At 36.4% G+C, this 27,088-nt stretch overlaps 1 protein-coding gene across 2 annotated transcripts; it reads left to right on the forward strand.

Annotated features, from left to right (window-relative positions):
• Nucleotides 1–594: 594 nt before the first annotated feature.
• LOC107020535 (DNA repair protein RAD50) lies at nt 595–26,810 on the forward strand. Of its 2 annotated transcripts, XM_015220941.2 has the most exons (27): nt 595–844; nt 1,915–2,001; nt 2,402–2,569; nt 6,256–6,431; nt 8,218–8,332; nt 9,235–9,463; nt 9,768–9,946; nt 10,049–10,219; nt 12,468–12,572; nt 12,653–12,760; nt 12,843–13,054; nt 13,169–13,261; nt 16,083–16,210; nt 16,765–16,879; nt 17,080–17,209; nt 17,300–17,509; nt 20,335–20,543; nt 20,731–20,932; nt 22,635–22,804; nt 22,886–23,210; nt 23,907–24,032; nt 24,124–24,176; nt 25,338–25,488; nt 25,741–25,803; nt 26,041–26,174; nt 26,256–26,384; nt 26,473–26,810. In XM_015220941.2, the coding sequence occupies exons 1-27, from the start codon at nt 722–724 to the stop codon at nt 26,510–26,512; spliced, it is 3,951 nt and encodes a 1,316-aa protein (XP_015076427.1). In that variant the 5' UTR covers nt 595–721; the 3' UTR covers nt 26,513–26,810. The 2 variants fall into 2 exon arrangements, with proteins under 2 accessions (XP_015076427.1, XP_027772922.1); XM_027917121.1 differs by lacking the exons at nt 595–844; nt 1,915–2,001; nt 6,256–6,431 and having other exon boundaries at nt 2,431–2,569.
• Nucleotides 26,811–27,088: the final 278 nt, after the last annotated feature.

Raw genomic sequence — 27,088 nt, forward strand, 5'->3', positions numbered from 1 at the left:
TTCCGCCTAAAATAATTAATAAATAAATTATCTATGTTGACTATAGTTATCAAAATGTGTATTAATTAATTATTTAATTATAATTATAATAATAAAAAAATATCTTCGGACATTCTATCTTATGAAATTGGTGAAAAATGCTAAAAGACTAAGTTTGTTAGATTGCATTTCAAGCACTTTGATTATCGAAAAACAAGGAAAATTTGATCAATACACTAGTGAATATAATCGTTTTATCCTGAGAAAGGACATTATGCATTTAGTGGCTTGATTTTTCTCTTTTTGTTCATTCTATTGTTACAGATTTTGGTATATTTTTTGTCAGCCATTAACTTATATATGTTTATGTTATTAAAGATAAATGATAAAATATTTTAATTTTTATTTTTTTCCTTTACAATATTAATGTTCATTACTATTAATCTTGCATGTAAAATAATATAGTGTTTTAGTTTTAATAACTCATGAATTTAAATATTCGGAATTATTTTATAAATTTCGTGATATCATCGATAATTTTACTAATTTTTATATATATATATATATATATATATATATATATTTATATATATATATATACTAAAATAAAAAAAACAAAAACAAAAACAAAAGGAACACATAGGTCCAGAGCCTGAGATTTTACTAAACCCCAAATGCGAATTTGCCGTCGACGGAGCTCCGGCAGAAGCTGAAAGAAGAAGAAGAAGACGATTAGCAAAAGATGAGCACTGTAGATAAGATGCTCATAAAGGGCATCCGGAGTTTTGACCCGGAGAACAAAAACGTTATCACCTTTTTCCGACCATTAACTCTCATCGTCGGACCTAACGGCGCCGGAAAAACTGTAATCGTTCATCTCTATAACTCTATTTACGAACATGAATTGCTATGGAAGTTCAATTTCTGCATAAAATGATTGTTCATAAGTTATTTAGTTGTTGCATAAATTTGTTGCTCAACTTAATTCATGCATTAACTTTTTCTTATTTTAGTTCTAATTTTATTTGAGTTTGACTTCAATTGTAAATGAGTATAAAATCCATGAACTGACTGTGTAAGTGTCGGAGCCAGGATTTTAGTAAGTGGTTCAAAATATGAAAAGTAAACACATGAACTAGTCAAGAGGTTCAATATCTATTATATATACACAAATAACGTCGTATGAACCCCTAGGCCTTACCTAGCTTCAATAGACGGTGTAAAAAGAAATTTGCACTAAAATGCAATTGTAGGTAATTCTCTAAGCTCGAGTCGGGCACTTTGTCCTGCTTTGGGGCTGTGGTGCAAGGTATTAGTGGTTGCATAAATTTGTTGCTCGACTCCAATCATGTATTTAACCTTTTTTGTTAAATTTTTTTTCTTGGCTTTAAACTTTTTTGAGTATAAGATCTATTTTAAAGGAGTACAAGTTCTATGGACTGTCGGTGTAAATTTTTTTGATACTATCAGGTCAGTTATAATGCAACTGTAGGTATTTCTCTAAGCTCATATTGGTCACTTGTCTCGCTTAGGTGGTTTAGTGCTAGCTATAGTTTTGATAACGTGATTAGTTATAAGAAACAAAATTTTAGTGTATAAAACCTGATCATTACAAAATATAGACATGTTTCATACTTTATATATTTGGCTTGATTATAGCATTTCAACAAGTTAATCAATATTTTCCCCCAACTTCTTTTGTCCAAATAATTACTGTTGGTGTTTGAAATTATAAATTTATGCATTGATTATAAAACTTAGTTGTGCTTTGCATCCATGATAATGTTTATCTATTCATGCATTGAACATAAAACTTAGTCGGAGATCTCTGGTTAGAGTCCAGTTAATTAAAAAGCTGACCTTCATATGATAAAAAAATAGGCCTTTCATTGCAAGAGTATTTCATATGTTCATTGTTCTTCTTGCTGTGCACAGACTGTAATTGAGTGCTTGAAGGTCGCTTGCACTGGTGATATGCCGCCAAACTGTCGCTCTGGTCATAGCTTCATCCACGACCCTAAGGTGCTCATCTCTATGGACTTACTTGTGAAGGAGTAAAGAATTTTTTGGTATCTTTACACAAATAGCTGGCTGGATTCATTGCTTACTTCCGTATCCGTATACATCGATTATGCACTGAATATATACATATTATACATATATTGTACATTTGCAGGCTATGTTTGGTTTAATCAGTTGGGTGGGCAGCTATTTAGGTTATTCTTCTAAATTTTTTATCAACCTCGTTTCTGTATCAGTCACCAAAAGTTTGATATCATGTTTAAAATAGCATATTTGCCAAACCCAATAAATCAGTCAATGATCCCATAACTGATATGAACTGTATAGTTTATTTTAGTTATTATCTTCTGTTTACACTATTTACAGTTTGTGGTTAAAACTGAACACTATTGTGGTGAAGGTGGCTGGAGAGACGGAGACAAAGGGGCAGATAAAGCTGCGGTTCAAAACAGCAGCAGGGAAAGATGTGGTGTGCATTAGGTCTTTTCAGCTAACTCAGAAGGCAACAAAGATGGAATACAAGGCCATTGAGAGCGTTCTACAGACTATAAATCCTCACACTGGAGAGGTATTACTAATTTATTTGACGGTTTTGTAATTTTTGTACTTTACCTGTCTTCTTGATTGTGATGTTTTATCTTTTTTGGAGATTCTTTGATAGGATAGTAGGATTAGTATAGGTTATATGGCTGGTGAATAGACATATTTTATCATCAAGGGTAATGATGTTATCTTTGTATTAATATCGATCACATAAGATTGTTGAGGGTCATATACAAGTGTGGATTTACATGGAGGGATGTTAGTTCACGTGAACCCAATGCGCCCCTTTATGTATAGCACTGCAACTATCTGGATAGGATACTTTAATTTATAATGGGAACCAAGGCTCACGAGAGCCTACTGGTGTTTGGTGGTCGTGTGCACCATTCTTACCAGGTCAAGGGTTCGAATCTCATGCCTGTCATTTATTTGAAATCCTGCATTTCTGTAGCTATTTTGTTTCATGTTACTTATCTTTTTTTCCTGTTTCCTCTTTGCCTTTTTTATTCTTTGTTATTTTTGGGTTTCCGTTTTGATAATTCCTTTTTTCTTTAAGGTCTCTTCTCCCCTTGGTGTTTCTCTTTATTTTCGTTTTTTTTGTTCATTTTTGAATTATAATATTCTTAAAAAATTTGAAACACCCATCTCCTCCATACTGTTCTCTCTGTCTGAATCTTTAGCAACACCTTTACGAAGTAAGGTCACACTTTTTCCCAAATATCTTATGGTTTCTCTCCTTTTTCTTGTTTCTTCATTTCTTTTTAAAAATGGTGAAGTGGATTTTCATCAAATAATGATGCTGATCATTTTTGAAGAATGAAAATTTGTTGAGAATAATTGTAAGTTCAGTAATATACTTTTGTGATAATTTTATTAATTACGGTTGTATCTACCTTCACAAGGTAGGGCTGAAGCTGCAGATACACCACGCTCCCCTGATACCACTTGTGGGATTATTTTGGTTATGTTGTAAATTAAATGGTAGTACAATGCAACCATTCTCTTGAAATCCTGGATACGTCTCTGTTCATATGTATACACGTGATAAAGATAAATAACAATTGAATGCATGATTTGTTGGTGGTTATGTTATAGAAGTAAATCATGAATTAAATATTGATTAAATGGTTGGGTACGTCAATAACACTCCTTATAAAGCTTTTCCATCAGTTTAATTCATTGAAGGAAGGACTTGGGCCTGTCGATGTTTGGGACACAGGGGGGAAATGTGCTACTACACAGAGAGAATGATTCACTGAATCTTTTGAGTTTGGTTCCGCCAATTTGTACCTTATATATTAGAAATAGATACTAGGATGGCTTCTTCTTGTCATACCTGGAAATTCAAGTGCAAGGTCAGTATCATGGAGATTTAGAAATGAAGAAGTTTGATTTTTCTTTTTGTGGGGGTTGGGGTTGGGTTGAGTGCACATTAGCCTATCAAGGTTCTGAAAAAGTGTTTATGTGGGGAATGACTAGAGCTAGTCGAGAACTTCTTGTGATTGATGGAGGATTAAGCGTTGAGAATATAATAATTAAATAAAGTGTGTTTTTCTAACAACTTAACCTTCTAGGTGTGATGATCACACACTTCATATGTTACCAGAGTCAGACCATCCTAATTCATTGTTTCCAGTATCGCCCCCCTCGTCTTATATTGCCCATGCTCTGGGCATGCAAGCTGTGGGTAAGGGGTGGGGTTGGAGTCCCATCGGTGGGATGGGATATGGGGTCCTTTGGTCTCCTTGTATGGTCTAGGTCAATCCTCCTCTCGTGAGCCTTTTGGGATTGAGTTAGGCTAAGGGTCATTTCTTCGACATGGTAGCATAATAGGCAGAAGTCTTGGAATCGAATCTCACCGTCACCCATAATCGAAAAGAATTTCCACGTGCCCGGCTTATTGAGAAAAATCAGGCTCACATGCGAGGGAGCGCGTTGAGAATATGTTCTATCTGACAACTTGAGTTATCAGATTGGATAATCACACACTTAAATCATAACCAGAAAACCTCCTTTAATAGGAAATTAATATGGCAGGATAGAGGTTAGACCTAGTTTGTGGAAACCCTTATGTCCAATTTACAAGAAGTGGCTCATTATAGTGCTGCTGTGTATTGGTCAGACCCTTAGAAGATGAGCAAGAGCTGATTCACACCTAACTAAATGTTGCACGGCTTGGAGCATTGTAGTAAAAATGATCGAATTGTAGTGACGTTTTAGATTGATTGGATTTGGTGGAGGACATGATATCACAACAATAGCTGGTTACTGGTTTATCATGTATGAGGCTAAAAACTTTAGTGTGAAGGCTTGTTTGCTAATGATTAAAAAAAAGGAAAGAAGCCATGGAGTTATTTTCATTACAAATCGAACCCATTGCCCAATTCTACCATGCTCTCAAGTCTCAACCATTTTCTTTGCTTTCTCTCTAAATTTATTCTAACGTGCAGCAGAAGAAAACATAGTTGAATGATGATAAACAGGTTATGCATATTGCATGTGCACAATTAAAGAAACATGACATGATGATACGATAACCAACAATGAAGTTTTTCCTCCCAAAGAATATTATTACCTCACCAGAACTCTAAAAGTGACGGGGATCAAAGATACCAAATGGAAACTAAAGAAGTTATTAGCACAGAAGGATGCTTTTAAGTTTCCCCTTTTTCGAGGCTCAAAAGTTGCAACTTGCAAGCATTCATACAACCTCTCCTTTCCTTCCTTTCCTAACCTAATTTGACCACTCAAGGAGATAAGGGAAGAATGTATACAACTTAGTTTTCAACCTTTATCTCCTGGAATTTGTATTTTAGCTACCATTGATCAGCTCAGTATGTGTTAAAAAAGAGAAAGTAAAGAACCAATACTACTCCTAGTACAAAATCATGTAAATATTTTCATTGCATGTGGATTTGGACTTGGAAATACATTGGCCCTTATTCCTCAAAGTTGCCGCCATGTGACAAGGAGGTTATGGGCTCAAGTTGTGGAAGTAGTTTCTTGCAAAATGTAGGGTAAGTCTGCGTATAGACGGTATAGTAGACCCTTTTGGTCCGTCCCATCCTTGGATTCACACATAGCGGGAGCTTTAGTGCACCGAGCTGCCCTTAATCATATAACTTTTTGGCATCTCTTTATTTCTTGGCATTGTACATTTCTGTTGGTTACTGTGTTTGTCTGGGTCAACTTGCGTGCACCACGAGTAATTCCACGCCACTAGCACTAATGCCTGGGTAACAGTATCCACCAGGGATGGCCATGTGAGATAAACCACCTAGTGTTTCTTGCCTCCACTGGAAATTGAAAGACCTCATGATTCTCAACCCACTCTGTTGGCCACTAGGCCTCACCCTTGGATTCTTCTTGGCATTAGTACATATTGTTTCTTTTCCTTTCACATTCTCTCAGGGGTAATTGTAACTTGTATTTTTGGAATGTATGTGAGCTAGATAAGAAAAAAGAATCTACCTGTGCCAAATTTACTGCTCTGTTTTGTCTTTGTTGTACTTGTCCAGTTAATTTTAATATCTGTGCGGCTTGTGACATTGTCTATCATTTCCCATAAACGTACTGTATTATATCCCATTGTAGTTCTTAGGATTTCGCAAGTCTGATAGTAGAGGCTTAGACTTATACTTTAGCTGTAGGAACAAATCTTAGGACAGGGAAAAAGTTTTCTTTCTGAATTCTTAGCTTATTCACTTGCAGAAAGTTTGCCTAAGTTATAGATGTGCCGATATGGACCGAGAAATCCCTGCTCTCATGGGTGTCTCAAAGGCCATTCTTGAAAATGTGATATTTGTTCACCAAGATGAGGCAAACTGGCCATTACAAGAACCGGGTACGCTGAAAAAGAAGTTTGATGATATCTTCTCCGCTACTAGGTATTCTTGTTATCAATAATGGAATTGTTAATTCATTATTATGGAGTTCGTGTTTGAAAGATGTATTCTTTTGTATTCACCCAAATAATTATATTCTTTCTTGAATATGCTTGAAATTCTAACCTGACTTCATTTTACTCAGTCAAGAACGTTAAAAATAAGATTACTTTCTGCCTCAGCCTTCCCAATGTTCCTCATTTTTTATTTATTTTCTGCATGTATTTCGTGATTGATCAGTAGTGTTTTATCAGGAAAAGGTACCAAAAGGGTGTTCATTTGCAATGTCAAGAATCATATATGCACCAGTTAGTATGATCTTTTTATGCGAAAATTGCGGAAACCTGGAATAGAATATTCAATCTTCCTCTATTTAAAGCTCTTTTAATCTAATGCTTAAAACTCTGTGTCTAGGTCCTTTCGGGTTTACCGGAGTTGACACTATTTAAGCTACATTCTTGGTCCACTAGTTCTCAAGTTAGGGTATCTAAGGTTTAATGGGTTTACGAGGATTCATGCATGACTTGATGCTGTCAAACTTACTAGCTTAGTTCTCTAAGAAAGAAGGTTATTTGTTTACCACTTATTGAGTCATCATGATCAGTGGGTTTGCAATTAGTACGAGATATCATGCTCAAATGCTCTATACCAAGGAATCATGGTTTGTGGGGGTAGCCTTTTCACCAGATGGTGCTTTATAAGCAGGTGTAATATTATTCCGAGATAATTCAAGCTTTACAGAAATCTCGTGCTTTCATGGTTTATTTTATATATAACTATCTAATGTGTCTTTCGTGCTGCTGAGAGTTTTTCGTTTGATTATAAATTAAGGAATATTATGGTAAAAGGGACCCGCAATAGGAGAGTGCAGGAAGAAATTACATCCAAGAGGAAGAGCTTACAGTATATGGGCCCGTTTGGATGGGCTTAATAAAAGCAGCTTTAAAAAAGTACTTTTAGAAGTGCTGAAACTTATTTTTAAAATAAGCAGTTATGCGTTTGGATAAAAGTGCTGAAGTTGTTATGGCAAACGTGAAAAGGGAAAAATGGAAGAAAGAGATGTTAGGGTTATATGGGTAATTTGGAGATTGTATAAAAATATTAAGGGCAAAAAGATAAAAATGTGGTCAACTTAAAACAGCTTATAAGCTAAAAAAAAAAAGCACCCCTACCCCAGCTTTTAACTTTTGGCTTAAAATAAGTTTTTTTTAACTTAAAATAAGTTATTTTGAGTATTGCCAAACAGCTAAATAAGTCAAAAACCAGCTTTTAAGTCAGTTTGACCAGCTTTTAAGCTGAGCCAAACAGGCTCTATGTCTAGCTGCTGATTCAGAGCTTAGTTCACCATCCTAGAGTGAAACAACCCATTTTGATCTTCAAACCCATGTGTCATTGGTTATCTTCCTCAAAGATGTCTTATTTGGTGTTCCCTGAGATGCTGACGTGTGTCAACAGAAAACTAGTTTGGTGTATCTCTCTGTGAGTCAGAGGTCTTTCATGATTATGGTCTAAATAGGTAGGTGATATTCATGCAACAGCAGTTTCTGATGTTCAGTTGAGCTGATAGGAACCAAAAATGAAAGTGGTTTGCGGTACGCAGGACAAATTGTTTTTGCATTTTTTGCCGATTTTCTTGCTTGGTGTATATTTTTTTTTGGTTTCTCTCTGAGGGCCCAAAAACGGATAACTCAAGTCAGTAGAGTTTAGTCAGGGGGATATAGAGTTATTGGGTATGATGACTTATTTAATCCACTCTGTGCATTAACTTCTGCTTTGTTCTACTGTTCAGATACACAAAGGCATTGGAGGTTATCAAAAAGCTTCACAAGGATCAATCGCAAGAAATAAAGGCATATAAGTTGAAATTGGAGAATCTTCAGACATTGAAAGATGCTGCTTACAAGGTTTTGAAGTGACCTCTATCGTACTTGCTTCATACCCAGAACCATATTTTTCTTCCGTCTCTTCCCCTTTTTATTTACTCAGGCAGTTTCTTCCAACGTTATAAAAGCATTCACTTCAATCAGTTCTTTCCTTGTTCCTAGTCCAGTGTAGTCCATAGAACTTATGCTTGTTGATATTTACTCATTAATTTATGATGTCAGATCCTTTTGCTTGAAATGGAGGAGCTATGATTTGAATCCCTTGTTTTAGACTAGATTATGTAGTAAAACAAAGAGAAGTTTCTATTCTGAACACCAAGAGAAATTTCCTATCCTGAAGAAGAAGAGGAACTAATTGTGCATTTTGTTGAGCATGGTGAATGAGTTATCAAGATCAGTCCCCGCCCTTCTGAAAAGATAATTTGGCAGATATTTTGTTGATGGCCTGTTAATGACCACAGTCCAATATTGCCATCCACTCCAGTAAAAGATCTCCAATGAACATAAACTTCGTTGGCTATGTCAAAACTATTTGCTACCGTCTGTCTATCAGCTGGTGGCAAGTGGGGCTGTTCCTTCTTCTTCCTTTGTATCCGAAGGGGTCGTCATTGTGTTTATGAATACTTGAAAATAGGGTAACAACGTTTGACTGAAGTATTTGTTAGTGCTCGATCTTGGTTTTGAGTTTTCTTGTGATATCCAAATGTACATACACATAATTTGTTTTACCGTGATCTTCCAGAAAGTATTGCTGTGTTGTTTTTATCATGTTTATTTTTTGACTGTTGAATGATGTGAATATGTAATTGTCAAACAATTTTCTTCCCACTTCACTTGAGGACTGCACGAGATTAATGAATGCTATATTTAAAACATGTGCTAGAGGCAAACTTGTAGTAATTTGATGTTGTGTTTTGATCTAGTTGCGGGAAAGCATTTCTCAGGACAAAGAGAAAACAGAGGCACTGAAGAGTCAGATGGAGGAGCTTGAAAAAGAGATTCAGACTTTAGATAGTAAGATCCACCATACCGAAGCAACTTTAAAGGACCTTCATCAATTGCAGCGAGACATAGCCACCAAAAATGCTGAAAGGAGCACATTGTTCAAGGAAAAGGAAAAGCAGTATGCAGCACTTGCAGAGGAGAATGAAGGTTTACTGAACTGAATACACTCATATATATTCTTTTTCTTTCAGCGCAGAATTAAAGGCCAAACCATTTTTCTTTTCCTGTTCTTTTTTCTGTCCCTCTTGTTGTTTGTTTTCAATTACCATTTCTGCGTTGCAGATTTCTCTCCTGTGATTTAAATGTAATAGAATTGGCCATGTCAAGTAGTCATCTGTCTGTTCCCTTTGATTCCTAATAATCTTGAAGTTGGCTTCCGGTAGTTCTGCCCTAAAGGCGACGATTCTTGTTTCTTCTTCTCCTTCTTTTTCTTCTCATTTTTAATTGTCAGACACTGATGAAGAACTGAGGGAGTGGAAAACAAAGTTTGATGAAAGGATAGCACTTCTGGAATCAAAGATTAGCAAGTTGGAGAGGGAAATGAATGACTCAGAGGCAAAGAGTTCCTTTCTCAAGCAGTCCATAACAAACTATATCATGGAGATCAGCAAACTTCAAGCTGATGCCGAAGTAATTCCATTAGTCCTGTTTTCTATTTGTTTTGTGAAGTTCTCTCACATCTTGCTTCCCGTTCTTAAGATTCTTTTCTCTTTTACTTCTTTTGTGACATAGGCTCATGCAGAGTTAAAAAATGAAAGAGACTTCACTCTCAGGAAGCTTTTTGACAGACACAACTTAGGGGCTGTTCCAACTGGATCACTCAGTGATGATGTTGCTTCAAATTTAACAAATCGTATAAAACTACGATTAACAGATTTTGATAAGGATTTACAAGATAAAAAGGTGATTCTTCCTTTGTTCTATACTATACATACATATATTTAGCTATGCTATGTTGTTTAACTTGTCAGTTTATGATTTGTAATTACTTTGGTTCAGCTGTATTATAAGCCTTGAATGCCCTTTTCTCTTTGTTCCATTTCTGTTGATTATTCTATCCAATGGCGTATACCTGGGTCTTAAGTCTTGCTGTTAACAATGAGTCGAGTCTTCATCGAAATGAAGCTTAGCTTTGGCAACATTTTGTAAAAATATTGTGCACTTCAACTTAAAGTAGTCTTATTTGGGTCTAAGTTTTAGATATTTGTTTTCACCATATGCTGTTTCATATAGTGCCTTGTCCAACTACAGAAGATATACAACGTCATACCTGAAGTCTTAAGCTCTTAGATGCAGTCAGTTGATGTAAATGCTTGATATTAGTGCTCCTGCAATAATTCAATGTTGTCATCTTGAGGGCTCCTCTATGTGGAGTTCAAAAATTGGAACTTGGATCTCATGTGGGCAAACCATGATATTTCTGGTAAATGGTTGTTTTATTTGGCTTGGGTACAACAGATTATGGTAGTGAACCTTAATAATAATAAAAAAGGATTCTAGTATTGAACCTTGCATTTGTTGATTAGAAGTGTAGGTTCAATCATTCAAGTAAATATATGATTAGAAGATGCTTTGATGGAATATCAACTACCTACCAATCTTTAAAAGCTAACTGCCTCATGTTTTTGTATTGGAGTTTATTTATCCCCTCTAGATTCCCCTGATTCGTTTCTGAACTTTGTCAGCTCTCCGACTCTTATAATTAACAATTTAAAGGAGAGCTGACCTTTTGCTACTAAGCTTTTTAACTATTATGCATCTACTTGATGCCTGCAATAGAACTAAGTACTTCATCAAAAAAGAAGATTATTTATATACTTTTTTAACAAATTGAACTTATGCATTACATATTAACCCCGTTTCACCTCTATTTCAAGATTAACAAAACTCATATATGTTTAAGCATTTATTCCATACTTCAACTATCAAATTGTACAAAAGCCATAGTTTGTTCAAAGGTGTGGGTTTTCAATAACAAAATAGGCATCTTCTAATGCTGAAGTTGCTACCGCCTTCTAGTTCTGCATCATTTGTTCCGCGAGTTAAGCTGTATGCTGATTTTTTAATAAAGTAATAATTAATTATGTGAATAAAACTTCCGGTATCAAGTTGTATATCTGGCAACATATGGTTCTCTACGAAAGACATCAAAATTATCACATTTGACAAGAACTTCGTTAGCGCACCAAACTTTAATTAGAAAACAGATGATCAGCTCTCAGCTGTATGCAGTGTTATCAAAACCAAAAATCGCAAAAGAGCTCTGTGATCCTTGGGTCTTTAAGCGCAAAGCACAAATAAAACGTGGGCTTTAATGGAAAAAGGCGCAAAGAGAGGAAAAATGGAAATACATATGTTTAGTCCAAGTTTGATAATTATAAGCATGAATGATAAATATATGAAAAAAGAAATTTGAAAAAGAATTACAATAAAGTGAAATATCAATTGTTTGATATCGCCTCTTCAGAATGGGCTCATTTGCGAGGAAAAGTATGCCTTAGAACCTTGATGACAACTCTGATGTGCACATTAAGCGAGGCAAAGAGCTCAACATGTTTTGAGCCTCGTTTCAGGGATTATATGCGCCGTTGACAACACTGGCTGTATGTGCATGAACTGTGATCTCATCTCTATTGAGTTTGACTATTAAAAGAAACAGTTTCTTCTTTCCTCTCATCTCTCGTTTCTCATGGTATCGGAGTTAACATTTGGTATGCTTTGCAGCCACTGCATTACAGTTGAAGTATGAACCTCCAGAAAAGAGTTGCGCGCCAGAGAGGGGGTAGAGTTATATAGTTGTCCCATACGGGTTGTGTAAGGGCTTTCAACGAGGTGTATAAAGTTATGTAGTTGTCCGCATGTGTTGCGTAAGGGCAGCCGAAGGGGTTTTGTATGTCTCGTGCTGCTCCACCTATTGCTTTTAAGGTTTTGGGTTGGATGCTCAGATTCTTTCATTATGGTATTAGATCCAAGAAGAGAACCCACTGTGATTTAGGTCAATAAAGTCGATAGGAGTTTCTGCAAGTTCGTGTAGCGTCTTGTCACTTCCTTGATCTGTCATTCTCAGCTTCTTGCATGTTTCTGTTTTATCTAACATTTAACTGACATCATATGAAGATGCTAACTTTTGCTTGGAGTGATGTTGTTCTAGAAATCGAATGAGGCAGAAATTGCAGCTGCATGGCATCTATACGACATTGCAAACCGCGAATGGAGCGAAAAGGAGGCGCAAAAACAGGCTAAAGCAGATATTAAGGTTTATTCTTATGAGTAACATTATTGTATGTTAATGAATTGGGATTTTTACACTTGTTTTGGTTCCATAACTGGCTGCAGAACGGCATTTTAAAGCGCGTTAAAGAGAAAGAGGATGAACGTGATGTGCTTGAACGGCAGATTTCTGATGTTAATGTGGCTCATCTTGATGAGAGGGAAAAGAAAATGGTTTGATGTCTCTGCTTAATGTTTCAACTCTTCTTTTGACTAAATATTTTGCTATTGTTGCTAACACATCTTTGCCTTTCAGCAAATTGAATCTGAGAGGAAGTCTAAGCAGCTGGCAGAAAGAGAATTTGATTTGAACATAAGGCAAAAACAGACTGAGATGTACACCGTAGACCAAAAACTAAAAGATCTTCGCGATGAAAAAGATCATATGGCAGCTGAGTCTGAGGACAGAATTAAGCTCTCTCTTAAGAAGGCAGAGTTGGGAATTCTCGAGAAGAATCATAAAAAGATGTAAGTCACATTTCTTTTTCATAAATTTTACATCCACATTTTTGATTGTGTTTATTACGGTTCTATGCTTTTTCTCCACAAAAGATGATGCTTTCTTTCCCATGACATTAACAGAATAGATGATAATAAGGATAAGATAAAAGGAGTGTTGAAAGGAAGGCTTCCATCTGACAAGGACTTGAAGAATGAAATTACTCAGGCACAAAGGTTCGTTTACCCCATCTCTTGAGTACTCTTTAATGAGTATAATCTTTTGGATTGTTTCTTTTTGGTTACTAGATCATTCTCAGTGTTTTTAAGGCTCAGAGAAGTATTTTTCTTATTGATAAATGAAGACGTGACTGCTATTGTTGTCATATACTCCACATTGCTGGGGTAAAAAGCGCATTATTTGATTCTCTTGTCTGTTTAAAAATATGCATGCGTTAAATCACAGATGAAAGCTACATTGCATATACATGCAGATGTCAGTACCTGTCAATCAAAATGACATATGTATGCTTTAGTGGTATAGGATTTATATTTTGTTCTTTCCCCAGTTTGAATACATCCTTTTGAAAAACTAATGTCCTAATCCCGTTTGTACCCTATATATTACTGGAAAAGGTGATGTTTAGGAGGCATAACAGCTGAAATGACTAGGACTAGGATCAAAGTGAACGAGTATGCTGCTAATGCTTAAGTCATCCTAGGAGGAGCAGCTTCGAGATCACATGGAAGGCAAGCGCCTTGTAGCCAATTGGCACAGACAATTTGGCGTCCGAGGACCAAAGTTTTTGCAGGTGTTTTATGGTGCTGAATTGGAAAAACTTTACCACCTTACCTGGGATTTCCTCTCGGGTTCAATAGTTGAGGATATGGGAGTCAATAGTTGAGGATTGAGAATTAGCTTGCCACATGGAAAAACAAAACATATCCAATGGAGGTCGATTAGATGTCTTACAATATGACTAGTGTGATCCCTACTTCTTATTTGAACATGTCTATTTCTTTCCTCATTTCCCTTTAATCTTAGTGGGAGAATGGATAAATTGAGGAAGTTCCCGGAAAATGTCATTAAGTGTGAAGAAATAGGTATTGCTACCAGAAACAAAAGGAACATTGGGGGTACTAGGAGCCTCAGGAAGCACAATGGAAGCCTTTTAGTCAAATGAGAATGGAGATTTCCAAGTGAGATGAAGGATTTGGAGAACCTCAAAATATGATACTTGTAAAGATGGATAGATCAGTAACAGAATTGAAGACCTATAAAAAGATATCACCGCAAATCTCCATAGTAGAACTAAAGCTCCTCTTGGGTCTGCATTGTGGAGGCATGTCATGAGAGAGAGGATGATCACTTCGAATTTACTGGGCTGTGGTAGAAATGTTGGAAGCATAAGATTTGAGTTGGACATGTATCAATTTGGAATTACAAGGCTGGTTTAACATCAATGTAAATCACTAACCACAATTGTGAAGGACAATATATGTGTACAATCAGCAGCAGAAGCGGAAAAAGACTGATGGGCATTGCAATAAATCATTCTTAAGAATAGGGGGTGGCAGCAAAAAAGCAAGGGATTAAAGGAGAAGAGACATGGTAAATCACTGTTTCTCAAATGAATGCTCATGATAGGTTGAGTGTTTGACTCCGTAATCTGAACACGAGACAGAAAGGGTAATTCCTAGTGAAATTTTACTCATCCATCTTAACAAACAAAAATAATGCATAGCAGCTTCCATGTAAGGTCATATTGGCTACCTGCATGGCTGCACCCCTTAAAGATTCTTTTTTAGGTCGAGCTGCAGAATGGGAAGCATCTTGATACTAGGGTTTCGAAGGTGCAAACAACAGCGTAATAAATTCTTTGGTGAAGCTGGCTTATGTGCAATGACACATGTTCTTCTAGATATGGGAAGACAATCAGTGCATAAGAAGCTAAAGATTCCTAGTTGCACCAGATGGACAACAATGGTGTGAGTAGAAGATGTTCCAAAAATGAAGTAACTAATTCCAACAACCTTGAGAGATCAAAATTGTATTTTCTTTTGGGGCAAACGTGTAACTTGTAAAGATCTTCAAACTCTTTAGTACCCAAAGGGTGTGACATAGAGTTCAATGAAGTGGGTTGAGAACCATGAGGTTCTCAGGCTTAGGTTCAAATCCTAGTGGAGGAAAAAAGACACTAGGCAATCTTTTTCCATTTGTCCAAGCCTTAGTGGACAGTATTACCTGGTACGTGTGCTAATGGGAGGTAACAAGTACTCCATGGAATCAGTCACGACACAAGTTGGTCTGAAATACCACGGTTATTGAAAAATATCTTCAAACTCTTTTAGAATCCTTATGGAGGTAAGCATAAAGTTTTTGTAGACGTTGTATACTAAGAGAGCAATTCTATCATGTCTATAAAGTGAGTACTTACTAAAACCAGGAGTTTCGTCATAAGGAGGTCAAATTGTTTATATGCAACCATTTTATTTGGTATATGTTTCTACTTCTTGGTACACTTCATTTATACATCCATTTTATTGCCGACCATACATTAATAAAATCTATTGCTTTATCTAAAAATAGAAGACAAAATGAAACCACTTAAAAGAGGGATGACAATCAGATCAAACACCAATTTTAGTTTTCTTCTGGGTGAAAGGTGGGTTGCATAGGCACAGTTACATTCATGGTACACCTCTATGTTTGCTAATTCCTTATTCTACTGATAAAATGGGTGAGCACAATTGTTATCGGTGCACCATAAGGAAAAAGGAATAAGGGGCTATTCCCTAATTCTCTATTATACTGATAAAATGGCCTGCTTGGTTTAGGATTGACTTGTGAATCCGTTTTTCCTGTGGATATGGCGATCCCCATCCCCTAACACTACTTCACTCCCTTGGTTGGAGGTGGAAGTCCTTTCACTATACAATGATCAGTGAATCTTACCCTTCTATCTTTTGATGATCTCTGTTCTTTTTTTCTATGTATCTCTGTGCATCTTCATGTTTTTCTTTTATATTCTTTTAAAGCTGTACCTTCCTAGCACAGGGCTCTTCAGAGAGAGGTTGATGACTTGAGTGTCAAATCCCGCGAAGCTGAGAAAGAGGTCAATATGTTGCAGATGAAAATAGAAGAAGTCAATCAGAACTTGACCAAATATCACAAAGACATGGATTGTAAGATTCATATATGTGCTTTTGTAATATGATTCATGAAGAAATGTCTTTTTAGTGATTTTTCAGAAGCTTCTATGGAAAATTCCCTATTGCAACTTGATTAAGTTTAGATAGTCTCCTCTGTCAGATTCTACCTGAATTGCGTAATCTGGTGTATACCAATTTAAAATAGAGATTGAGAAAATCTTCCTGAATAACTACTTGAGCTTAACAGTCATTTCACTTGTGACTTGCCAAAACACTAGCAATCATGTCAGTCATTTATTCACTATCTGTATTTTGAGTCATGCTTAAAATCTATAACTGTGATACCAGAGTTGAAAATTTTATTGTAACTTTGGTAAGTGCCTTAAAGATAATTCTCTTAACCAGTATATAGCTGGACATAAGGGGTCGTTGACATAGCAAAATAGCAGTATTGAGGGTTTTTGTTCTCCTCCTTTATTTCATACAAATTAATTAATCTTTATCTTGAGCTCTTTTGTTTCCATTAATCTTTGGTGATGATCGTTTGTATAGAGGGCTTACATAGATCTTCCCTTACTGCACTGCAGCAAGAAAGAGATTTCTGGAATCAAAGCTCCAGTTGATTGACCAGGAATTTGCTGGTATAGAGTCCTATCCCAAAATTATGGACTCAGTCAAAGAGAAAAGGGATGTCCAGAAAAGGTTGGTCAAATTGGGGCCATTTCCTATAACGTCTTCTGATATTCAATCGTCAAAATTTCACTTTTTGCTAAACTAACCACATAGAGATTATGTATCATTTTTTCTTCAAGAAACTCTTTTTGATTCTTCTGTTTTTGAAATATAGTACTATGCTTGGTTGAATGTGGTTGTCTTTTCAAATTTCATGTGATGATATGCAGTAAGTTCAACATTGCCGATGGTATGCGGCAAATGTTCGATCCATTTGAAAGAGTTGCTCGTGCTCATCATATTTGCCCTTGTTGTGAGCGTCCTTTGTCTGCTGAAGAGGAGGATGAATTTGTTAAGAAGGTTGTTTCTTTTATGTCTATTTGCTATTCTTTCTGTTGGAGGGGCCATCTTCTAACTACTACTTTCCTGGCTCTTTTTTTTTCACTGCAGCAACGTGTAAAAGCTGCAAGCTCTGCTGAGCATATTAAAGTATTGGCTATGGAGTCTTCAAATGCTGATTCTCGTTTCCAACAAATAGACAAGCTTCGTTTGGTTTATGAAGAGTATGTCAAAGTTGGAAAGGAGTCAATACCTCAAGCAGAGAAGAACTTAAAAGAGCTGAATGAAGAATTGGACCAAAAAAATCAGGCTCTTGATGATGTAATTGCAGATCCTGTTATATATTTTATTCTAGTATTGGGACTTTATAAGTATAGTCAAACTGTTCCTATGTCTGCTTAAGTAATGACTTGAGTGACCCACCCTCCACCATTTTGGCCCTATTCCCCACCATCTTCTACATAATTTCCTCCACATTTTGTTTTCTGATCCCCCCTTCTCCTCCTCTCAGTAGAGATGCTAAGTTAGGACTCAGCAAAATGGATATATCTGCTCCTAAGGAGATATCTCCTGGGACCAATTCAGAATTACATACATCAGTGCATCAATAAATAGGTAGGGAGGATGTCCATCATCCTTTAGTATTTTATCTGAATTACATACATCTAGGTGTACACTAACATTGGCAAGCATATTGTCTAAGTTCTTGTTTGGAGGACAAATATTCTTATATATATTAGATGTAGATCTTACTGAGTTTCAAACATTCGCGACTAGCTCTCATGGATTCTTCGGTTATCAAGAATATATTCTCTGTAGAACTTGTCTTGGAGTTACATTCACAATAGATAAGATGATCTCTTGACATCCTTTGATGTTAATTTCACTGATTCCTGTTATGATATTTTGCATGCTTTTTACATGATATTATATATTTCTCACCCTCATGATTTCTCATTATCAATTTAAGTTAATCTTATTGCATGATTGTAGTTGATGTAGATATCTGATCTGTGTCATACTTGAAGAACCTAAGCCTTAGGTACAGAAGTTAAGATAGTCATCAAACTCTGAAAATATGGATCCCCCTATCAACTCCATTAGAGATTAAGGACAGCCCGAACAAGTTGACCAAGGTCATCCCACAAGTGATTGCCTACTTTGCTGGAACATCCTTTGCTTACTGTGCTTTGTCCCTCTCCAACTTCTCTTTATGCTTCCCTTTTTCTTTCGCATTGTTTCTCTTTCTGCTGTTGTCGAATATACACCCTTCTGTAGTATGTAAGTTAAACGGTGTATCAGGATCTACTCGATTAAGTGCTGTTTCGTGCTGGTTTGAATAACTTCCTGTATGTTGGTTTCTTGTTTTCTGCTATTTGCAAATTCCAAAGAACTCTGTGTTTGGTTTGGTGGGTGTTTCGCTATATTGGCTTGACAGAGTTTTGAAAACGTGGGTTTGGCTGAGTTATATCCAAGTTTTCAATGTTGCTGCATCGTTGTTTCGAGCTTCCTGTGCTTGCGCAAGGCTTTGTTTTATAGCTTCCACCTGATGTCAAACCAAAAATCATTAGGAGAAGCGGATCCCAGCCTGAGTTCACACCTAGATATGAAGTAGTCAGGCGTTTGCTTTCCTTGGCTGGTTCAGCCACGTTCTGTGGTTGTGTTGGACTTTCATGCAATAAAACTTTAAGATAGTGCCCGCCAAGCTTGAGGTTGAGGTTTTTGTGATAATGATTATTGTTATTAGATAAACAACATGCCACCTCTCGTTTTCATCCACTGCTTATCATTTGCAGTTCTAGTCTCATTATTTTCTTTGGGATGCGGCGAACGGTGCAAGGAACTTTCACTTGGTGCGGTGTGTGGCTGTCACATCACCTAAGAAATAGGGAGGGCTTGGTAGTAGACTTGAAGGTGTTTAACAGAGCATTGTTGGGTGAATGGTTGTATAGATATGGGGCGGAGCTGCTTTCTGGAGAGAGGTAATAGTTGATTACTATGGGGCTTTGGAAGGGGAGTGGAGATCTAGTATGTGTCTATGCCTTTTGGTGTGATTTATGGAGGCACATCACGAAGGGATGGGATGATTTTGGAGTAAATATCTCGTTCAAGGTTGGAAATTGGAAAGAAAACTATGTTTGGGATCAAAGGTGGTGTGGGGATAATTTATTGTAAGATGATTTTCCCAGCCTACACAATATATCTTGCCAAAGAGACTTGACAATACAACAACTTAGGGGGACACAAGGTGGAGAGACTTTTTGGGACTTGAGATCTAGGAGAGACTTCCAAGACTAGGTGGGGACTTAGTTATAAAGATTGTTGACTCTACTCCATAAGCAAGTTACAACGGTAGATTATCCCGAGGCTTTGTGGAAGAATGGCATGTTCTCCGTCAAGTTCTTTTATGAGAAACTTTTGGCCAGGAAAGAGGAAGTTTTCCCTTGTATCGCAGTGTATATAACAAAGGTGCCGAGAATGTGTGTTTTTCACTTGACTAGCTACTAGAGGGGTGTGCCGGCAAAAAATCTTAGGAAGTGGAAGATTTTCTGCTTTAGCTGGTGTTATATGTGCAAAGAGGCGGGTGAGGATGTGGATCATCTTCTTCTCCATTGTGGTCTTACCATGAGACTATGATGAGATATGTTTAGGTGGTTTGGTACTCCTTTGGCTATGCTAAGAACTGTGTAAGAGTTGATGTTCAATTAGAAGAGCCGAAGAAGGAGGAAAGGCGCAGGGCTTGGAATGTGGTTCCACTTGCATTAATGCGGGTGGCATGGAAAGAGAGAAATAAGAGAGCTTTTGAGGAGGTAGAGTCGAGCTTTCTCAAATGAGGAGTGGTCTCCGATCCCTTATTTTCTTTTGGTGGACCTATAGCATTCCCAATTGTATAGATGACTGGGTGGAGTTTGTAGAGAACATGTCTTTTTGTAGATTCTTTACCTTTTGGAATACCCCTCGAATACGACCAGAGTTTTGGCCATGTTTATGAATGAAAATGTGCTTATAAAATAAACATTCAAATAATGTTACTTGTGATATTGGGCACACATTTCTCAGAGCTTACAAGAGAAAGGGAACTAATATTCATACATGTGTTTTTATTGACTTTTTCTAATTGTACAGATAATCCTTTTTGCTGGCAGGTGTTAGGTGTCTTGGCTCAGATAAAGGCTGAGAAGGATGCAGTTGATGCGCTAATACAACCTGTAGAAACATTTGACAGGCTTTTCCAAGAAATTCAAGTTCGGCAGAAGCAGGTTGATGATTTGGAATATGGTCTAGATATCCGTGGGCAAGGGGTAAGATCCATGGAGGAAATTCAATCAGAATTGGATGAACTGCAGAGCAAAAAGTATATAGTTATTTCTGTTCACTAAACTGCATCTTCTTTCTTCTTTTCTGTATGTCATATCAAATTTGTGGCCTTCTTAAACTCTATTTATTAATTTTCAATACTTAGGCATATCAGTACTAAATTGTAGTATACTCCTCACATTTTTAGACTGTAACTATTATCATGTCCTATAACTGACAACCAGAGACAATTTGTATACGGAGGTGGAGAAGCTGAGAAATGACCAGAGATACATGGAAAATGAATATGCAAGTTTCCAACTAAGATGGGCTAATGTAAGGGAAGAGAAGTCACGAGTAGCAAACAGATTGGAGCAAATTAAAAAGATAGAAGAGGAATTGGATCGCTTCACGGAGGAGAAAAATCAAATTGAGCTTGAAGAGAAGGTAATTGTTTTATTATTAATATTTTATATGTGCATGATTATCATAGTTTCCTTTAGCTAGCCAATAGCATATAGTTTCATTGTTTATGGCATGTACTCTTCTTCTTTAGTCCTTGGGTAAGCTGTTTTGCTCCTAGCATGTATAGTCTTCAAGGAGTCTCATAAAGGAGAAGTATATTGGTAGTTATATGTAAATAGCAGCTGCAGTCAGTCACCTCTATACTTGCTCCACTTTGCTCTTGTGTATCAGACCTTGCAAGGACTACTCATTTATTATAATAAAAATTACTGAGAGAAGAGCACATATGACATGCACCTTCAGTCATTTACCTAAATTCACAGAGAAAATGATACATTTGTAACCTTTCTCGAATTAGGTGATGGGGTATTATTCAAATAGGGGTCAAATTCTTAAAAAGTATTGTTTACACTGACAAAAGATCTTGTGGAGGAGGTTGATAATATTTTTGATCTTCCCACATCAGAGAATACCCAATGAAAACACACTTGAGGGTTCTAGGATCAAGTTTTCCAGCATTATTTGTGTGGATGATGCAGCCACAATCAATAAATTCATTCCTACCCTTTTAAGCTTCAGAGCTCGGAAGAACTCTGAAAAAATCAAGGGTCTAAAGTGACATTATATTGATAAGATAGGCACCTGCTAGAATGACACCCACATAGTAAGGGTTTGGTAGAATCATGGTAAACACAAGATATCTTGCCACTTCTAACAAATGCCTATTCTTTCGTTCAACAGTCCCATTTTGTGCACTAGTGTAAGGACAACTAATTTGTGGACTATCACATTGGACCAAAAAAGTACCAAATCTTTTTATCCATGTATTATGGTGCCATTGTCAGTTCTCGGTCTTTTTTTATCTTAGCTTCAGATTAAGTAGAGATCATCTTATAAAATGACTGTAAGCAAGAGAAAACTTCATTTTTAGTTTCTAGCAAATTCACCCAAGTCATCCTCGTCCGACAATCAATAAAAGCAACAAACCATAGTCTGCTAGGCAAACACTGTTTAAGTAGAACTCCATACATAAGAATGAATAGTAAAAGGAGTAGTACTTTTATAGTTTTATTATCACTTAAAGGGTAAGAGTTTCTAGTATGATCGACATAATCACAAGCATTACAAAATAAATGAAATTGAGTTCTTGAAAACAAACTAGGGTATAATTTCTTTATGGGGGCTCTAACCGTCATCCTTAATAATAAATAAGAGGGTTGATAAAAGTTTTTTGAGTTCCATCAAACATGTAACCATTAAGCAATCTACCACCACCAATCCTCTCCCCCATTTGAAGATTTTTAAAGACACAATGATCAGGGAAGAATTTGATTTTACAATATAGGGCTTTGATGCTGGAACTAACAAATAACAAGTTAACAAGAAATTCTGATACATGGAGAAAGGACGAAAGTTTAATATTGGGTGTACAAACAACAAACTTGATTCTGGGGCATGGTTTATAGAGCCACTGGTTATTCTGGCATTCGTTGTTTGAAACAGTTAGCATTATTCTGACATCCATTTTGAGACATGCAGACTTATCTTGAGATTTTTACGTGGACTAATCTTTTTCTTTATGAAGAAATTACATGAACTACTTTACCTGTACTTTAATGTCTGCCATATAAAGCTAGCAATATGGATAATCCCAAGTTCACAGTGCATGCGTTGTAAATTTCAGCATCTTGCAGACGCTTTTGGTTCCTTATTGAAGGAAAAGGACAAACACTTTAGAGACCACAAGGATCTGAAAATAAAACTTGGTGAGCAGTTGGAAGAGCAGGCAGAAATTAGAAGAAATTATCAACAGGAAGTAGATTCACTTTTGAAGATTACCTCCAAAATTAAAGAGTATGTTTATCTAATTAAAATATTAGATGGAGCAATAGATCATTCTCTAGTTGTTCATATTGATAATTAATTCTCTTGCAGGTATTATGATTTGAAGAAAGAACAAAGATTGAATGAACTGCAGGACAAGCGAAGCCTGTCAGAATCTCAACTCCAGAGTTGCGAGTCCAGAAAGGATGCGATTTTGGCTGAAGTGAAGAAAAGTAAGGATTTAATGGGGAACCAGGATAGCTTGAGACGTAACATTGAGGATAACTTGAACTATCGTAAAATTAAGTCTGAAGTTGATGAGCTCACTCATGAGATTGAATTACTGGAAGATAAAGTGCTGACGTTGGGTGGGTTTTCTACTGTTGAAGCTGAGCTTAAAAAGCTTTCACACGAAAGAGAGAGGCTACTCTCTGAGGTATGAATCTATATCTATATGAATATGTTGGGCAATTACTTTTGGTATAAATATCCAACCTATGAAATCATGTGCTAGCTTTTGACTGTTGATGAACGTGATTAAGATTGTAGAACTTTTCTCTTCTGGATTCCATATGATTTCAGTAAAGATCGCCATATGCGCAAGCTTAACCATGATGGAAAGATCAATTTAAGAGGCCAATAATATGGTCTGGTTTACTTTTCCAGCTAGAACAGCAGTGTCTCTGAAAGTACATTGTCTCTTGGACACAATTGAGCTTCAGCCATGAGGACAAAAGACATGATTTCTTGGAAAGAAATTTGAGTATTTCGCCCTTCATAATTACCAATTATCGCATCAGCTATGTAGTGAGTCTTGTAGTTGTTATTTTACGTTTCACTTGTATACCATTCCTAGTGAGTCTTGTAGTTGTTATACAATATTTTACCTTGATACTGTTCCATTATACCTTGGTAGTTGTCATACCTCTTGAACAATTGGCTGACACCTTCTTTGCTTTGATATTCCTTTCTTTCAGTAAAAGGACTGTACATGTTTTAGATTCAACTCAAACCTCTGTATCCAGCAAATTGTTGTCCTTCAAATTTACGTGGTTACTCTTAATGCTGTTAAACAAGTACAACAACTCTGCTACTATTGTTCTCCGAGTTTACATGGTTACTCTTATTGCAGTTAAACAAGTGTCATGGCACCTTATCTGTTTATCAAAGCAATATCTCCAAGAACAAAGTTGATCTTAAGCAGGCACAATACAAGGATATTGACAAACGCTATTTTGATCAGCTAATCCAGCTTAAGGTGATATCTTAATCCAAGTACATGAAGCTAATTGCTTGGTCATTTATGACATTAAAGTATCTAATAGTGTCGTTATTGTACCTGTGGACAGACTTCGGAGATGGCAAACAAGGATCTGGACAGATATTACAATGCCCTTGATAAGTGAGCTTCACGTACTTCAGCCATTAGCTTCTTTCTGCATTTTATGTTGGTTTATGTGCATTTCACAAACAACACATGATTCTAGCACTCAACATTTTCTTCTAAGTTGTTAAAAATATTGAAGATATATCAATTGGAGAAGTTCAAATATATTGTGTTTTAATGAATGGAGTACAAAGGGTTTTAGTATCCCTTAAGGTAGTTGAACGCGGTCCGAAATGTGGTCAGTAATTGGCGTGCCTTTTGATATCCTCATCTAGAGGCTATTCGAAATCCTTTTCCTTTTAATTTTTCACATGTGAGGCAAGCTCTTCTAGTCACCACCCATGTGAAACATTTAATCTTTGATGGGATGTTGAATTTCCAGGTATGCCTCCATGGCCCTGGTATGCTGCCAGGTTGCTCCATTATATGCCTCCTATATAGTCTGTTGACAGAGAACTGCCCATCCTTATCATGTTTCCAAATCATTGTCTGAAGCTATAGTTGTACCTCTAATAATCATTCTACTGTGTTTATTAGTCCTTCAAAACCTGCTACTGTTTAGATAACTAACGAGATTCTACTTCCTCATATATTGCACTTGTTTTACTTCTTTTCTTAGGTGTACATGAAGGGAAATAAAATCAATACTTGAGTCAGGGAGCTGACAAAGTTCAGAAATGAATCAGGGGAATCTAGAGGGGATAAATAAACTCCACTATACAAAAAATAAAATCAATAATGAGGTCCTCTCTTGGTGAACTAAATTTGAGTAAACATAATTTCTTATTGTCTTCATTTGACCAAGCCGTAAATCTAGAAGTAAAAGGAGATTTTACTGATAGGTTTAAACATTCATTATTTCTTTTATGACATGGTGTAAGGAACTGCTGCATTGATTTCAAATTTTGTTCCACTGGTGTTTACTAAGTTGATTCTACTCTATGCATATTTCTAATGGTCATATAATGTTCGTTTCCTAGTCAAGGTTTTGAAATTTTTTAATCTATGTCCAACTTTTTCGAGTTCCCCTGCTTAATTTTTTATGGTCTTGTACAGACTACACCGGTACAACCATTTCTGTGTGTTGCATTCTTTTCAGGTGTCTCGTGTACTTTCTGAGTGTAGATTCTGATTTCTGAATACGCTCACGTTCTATTTGGTTTCTCTTTGTTTCAGAGCACTGATGCGATTCCACTCAATGAAAATGGAAGAAATAAATAAGATTATCAGGGAACTGTGGCAACAAACATACAGGGGCCAGGACATAGACTACATAAGCATTCATTCAGATTCTGAAGGATCTGGCACTCGATCCTACAGCTATAAGGTAATAAACTATCTTTAAAACCTGCTCCGGATAGTGCTTTCTTTATCTACTGAAAAAAGAGCATATTATCTTGGATTAATATTATCTCTGTTATATATTGGATGTTGCTTATCTTGATTGTATTATTACTAAATTCCCATGTATGCTAATTTTCTAAATCTTTTTCTTTGTGAAATGTGCGCTTTGCAGTTAAAGACCATGAACATTTGTTGATAGTTTCTGAACTTTTATAATAATGCCTGTGATTCACAGGTTGTGATGTTGACTGGTGATACTGAACTAGAAATGCGAGGGAGGTGTAGTGCTGGCCAAAAGGTGATCAGTCATCTCAATTTTTATTTTTTCTTTATCGTGTTCACTTAATTTCTATGCCAATAAAGCTTTGGTTTGAACTCTCCTTTTGCTTAGCTTCCTCTCAGCCCCACCCTCTCTTCAAATAAAATGGAGGAAAAAGAAAAAATCCGAACCCCAACAGAACTTTCACTGAACTTCAGTTTTTTTTTCTTCTTTTCTTTTGAACTGGTTTTTTACCGGAGTTTTGTTATTCTTCAGGTCCTTGCATCACTCATCATACGATTGGCGTTGGCTGAAACTTTTTGTCTCAACTGCGGAATTCTAGCACTGGATGAACCTACCACAAACCTAGACGGCCCCAACAGTGAAAGTCTTGCTGCAGCTCTGTTAAGGTACGTGTTGTTCATCTAATTATGAGCTCCTTCTGGATGTGAATTCTTAAGGTTTCCTCTTTATTCCGTCAACATCACCAGAATTATGGAGGACAGAAAAGGCCAAGAAAACTTTCAACTAATTGTCATTACACACGATGAGCGATTTGCTCAATATATTGGCCAACGCCAGCATGCAGAAAAGTATTATCGCATCTCAAAAGACGACCAGTAAGGGCTCTGTGGTCACCATTCCCTTGATATGTTATGTTTATTATCAACATGCTGCATCATTTAACTCTTTGCCTTCTTTTTCCAGTCAGCACAGCATAATTGAAGCTCAGGAAATATTTGATTGATATCACATGGTTTCAGTCTCCGATGGTATTATATATTAAGACGCTTCACAGCTCGACTTATGTACGTATTAAAAAACTAGTAATTCACCATTTGATAGGAGAATCTCATTGTTCTATCTTTTCTTGTATAAAATGTATTCTGTAAATTAGTGTTCATCTTATCTTAAATTATATATGCTGAACCACTCTTTGTAAAATCTTCGACTCTGCATTTCCCTTGGCATTTTAGGGGGAGTTTTGCAAGACACAGCTGAAATGCATCTGATAAGACCCCCTTGGCGGGAGGTCGTTTCTGATAGACCCTTGACACTGCTTGAGCTAATGTTTACAAAGTATTTACGTTTTGACAATCATTACTAAATGTTGGGACTATAATTTAAGTGAACATTCAATGCAAAGCATATATATTGATTTGTAACAATGGTAGCCACTTAAGTGTGGTGAAAAAAGGAATGGGGTTATGTTTTTTAAAATACACTAAAAAGAAAAACATGTCATTCTTTTTAAAAAGGAGAGTAATAATTAAACAGTACTTCTACAAATACGAACACACAAGTGAAACCAAAATTTACAATA

This window comes from Solanum pennellii, chromosome 5 (assembly GCF_001406875.1).
Source record: "Solanum pennellii chromosome 5, SPENNV200".
NCBI classification, from domain to species: domain Eukaryota; kingdom Viridiplantae; phylum Streptophyta; class Magnoliopsida; order Solanales; family Solanaceae; genus Solanum; species Solanum pennellii.

Bases quoted from the DNA above. Each gene is read 5' to 3' on its own strand.
- LOC107020535 (XM_015220941.2), top strand. From the start codon at position 722: ATGAGCACTGTAGATAAGATGCTCATAAAGGGCATCCGGAGTTTTGAC. The intron at 9,947-10,048 runs GTAATTCCATTA...TTTGTGACATAG, and splicing joins AACTTCAAGCTGATGCCGAA to GCTCATGCAGAGTTAAAAAA. The intron at 22,805-22,885 runs GTATGTTTATCT...ATTCTCTTGCAG, and splicing joins ATTACCTCCAAAATTAAAGA to GTATTATGATTTGAAGAAAG.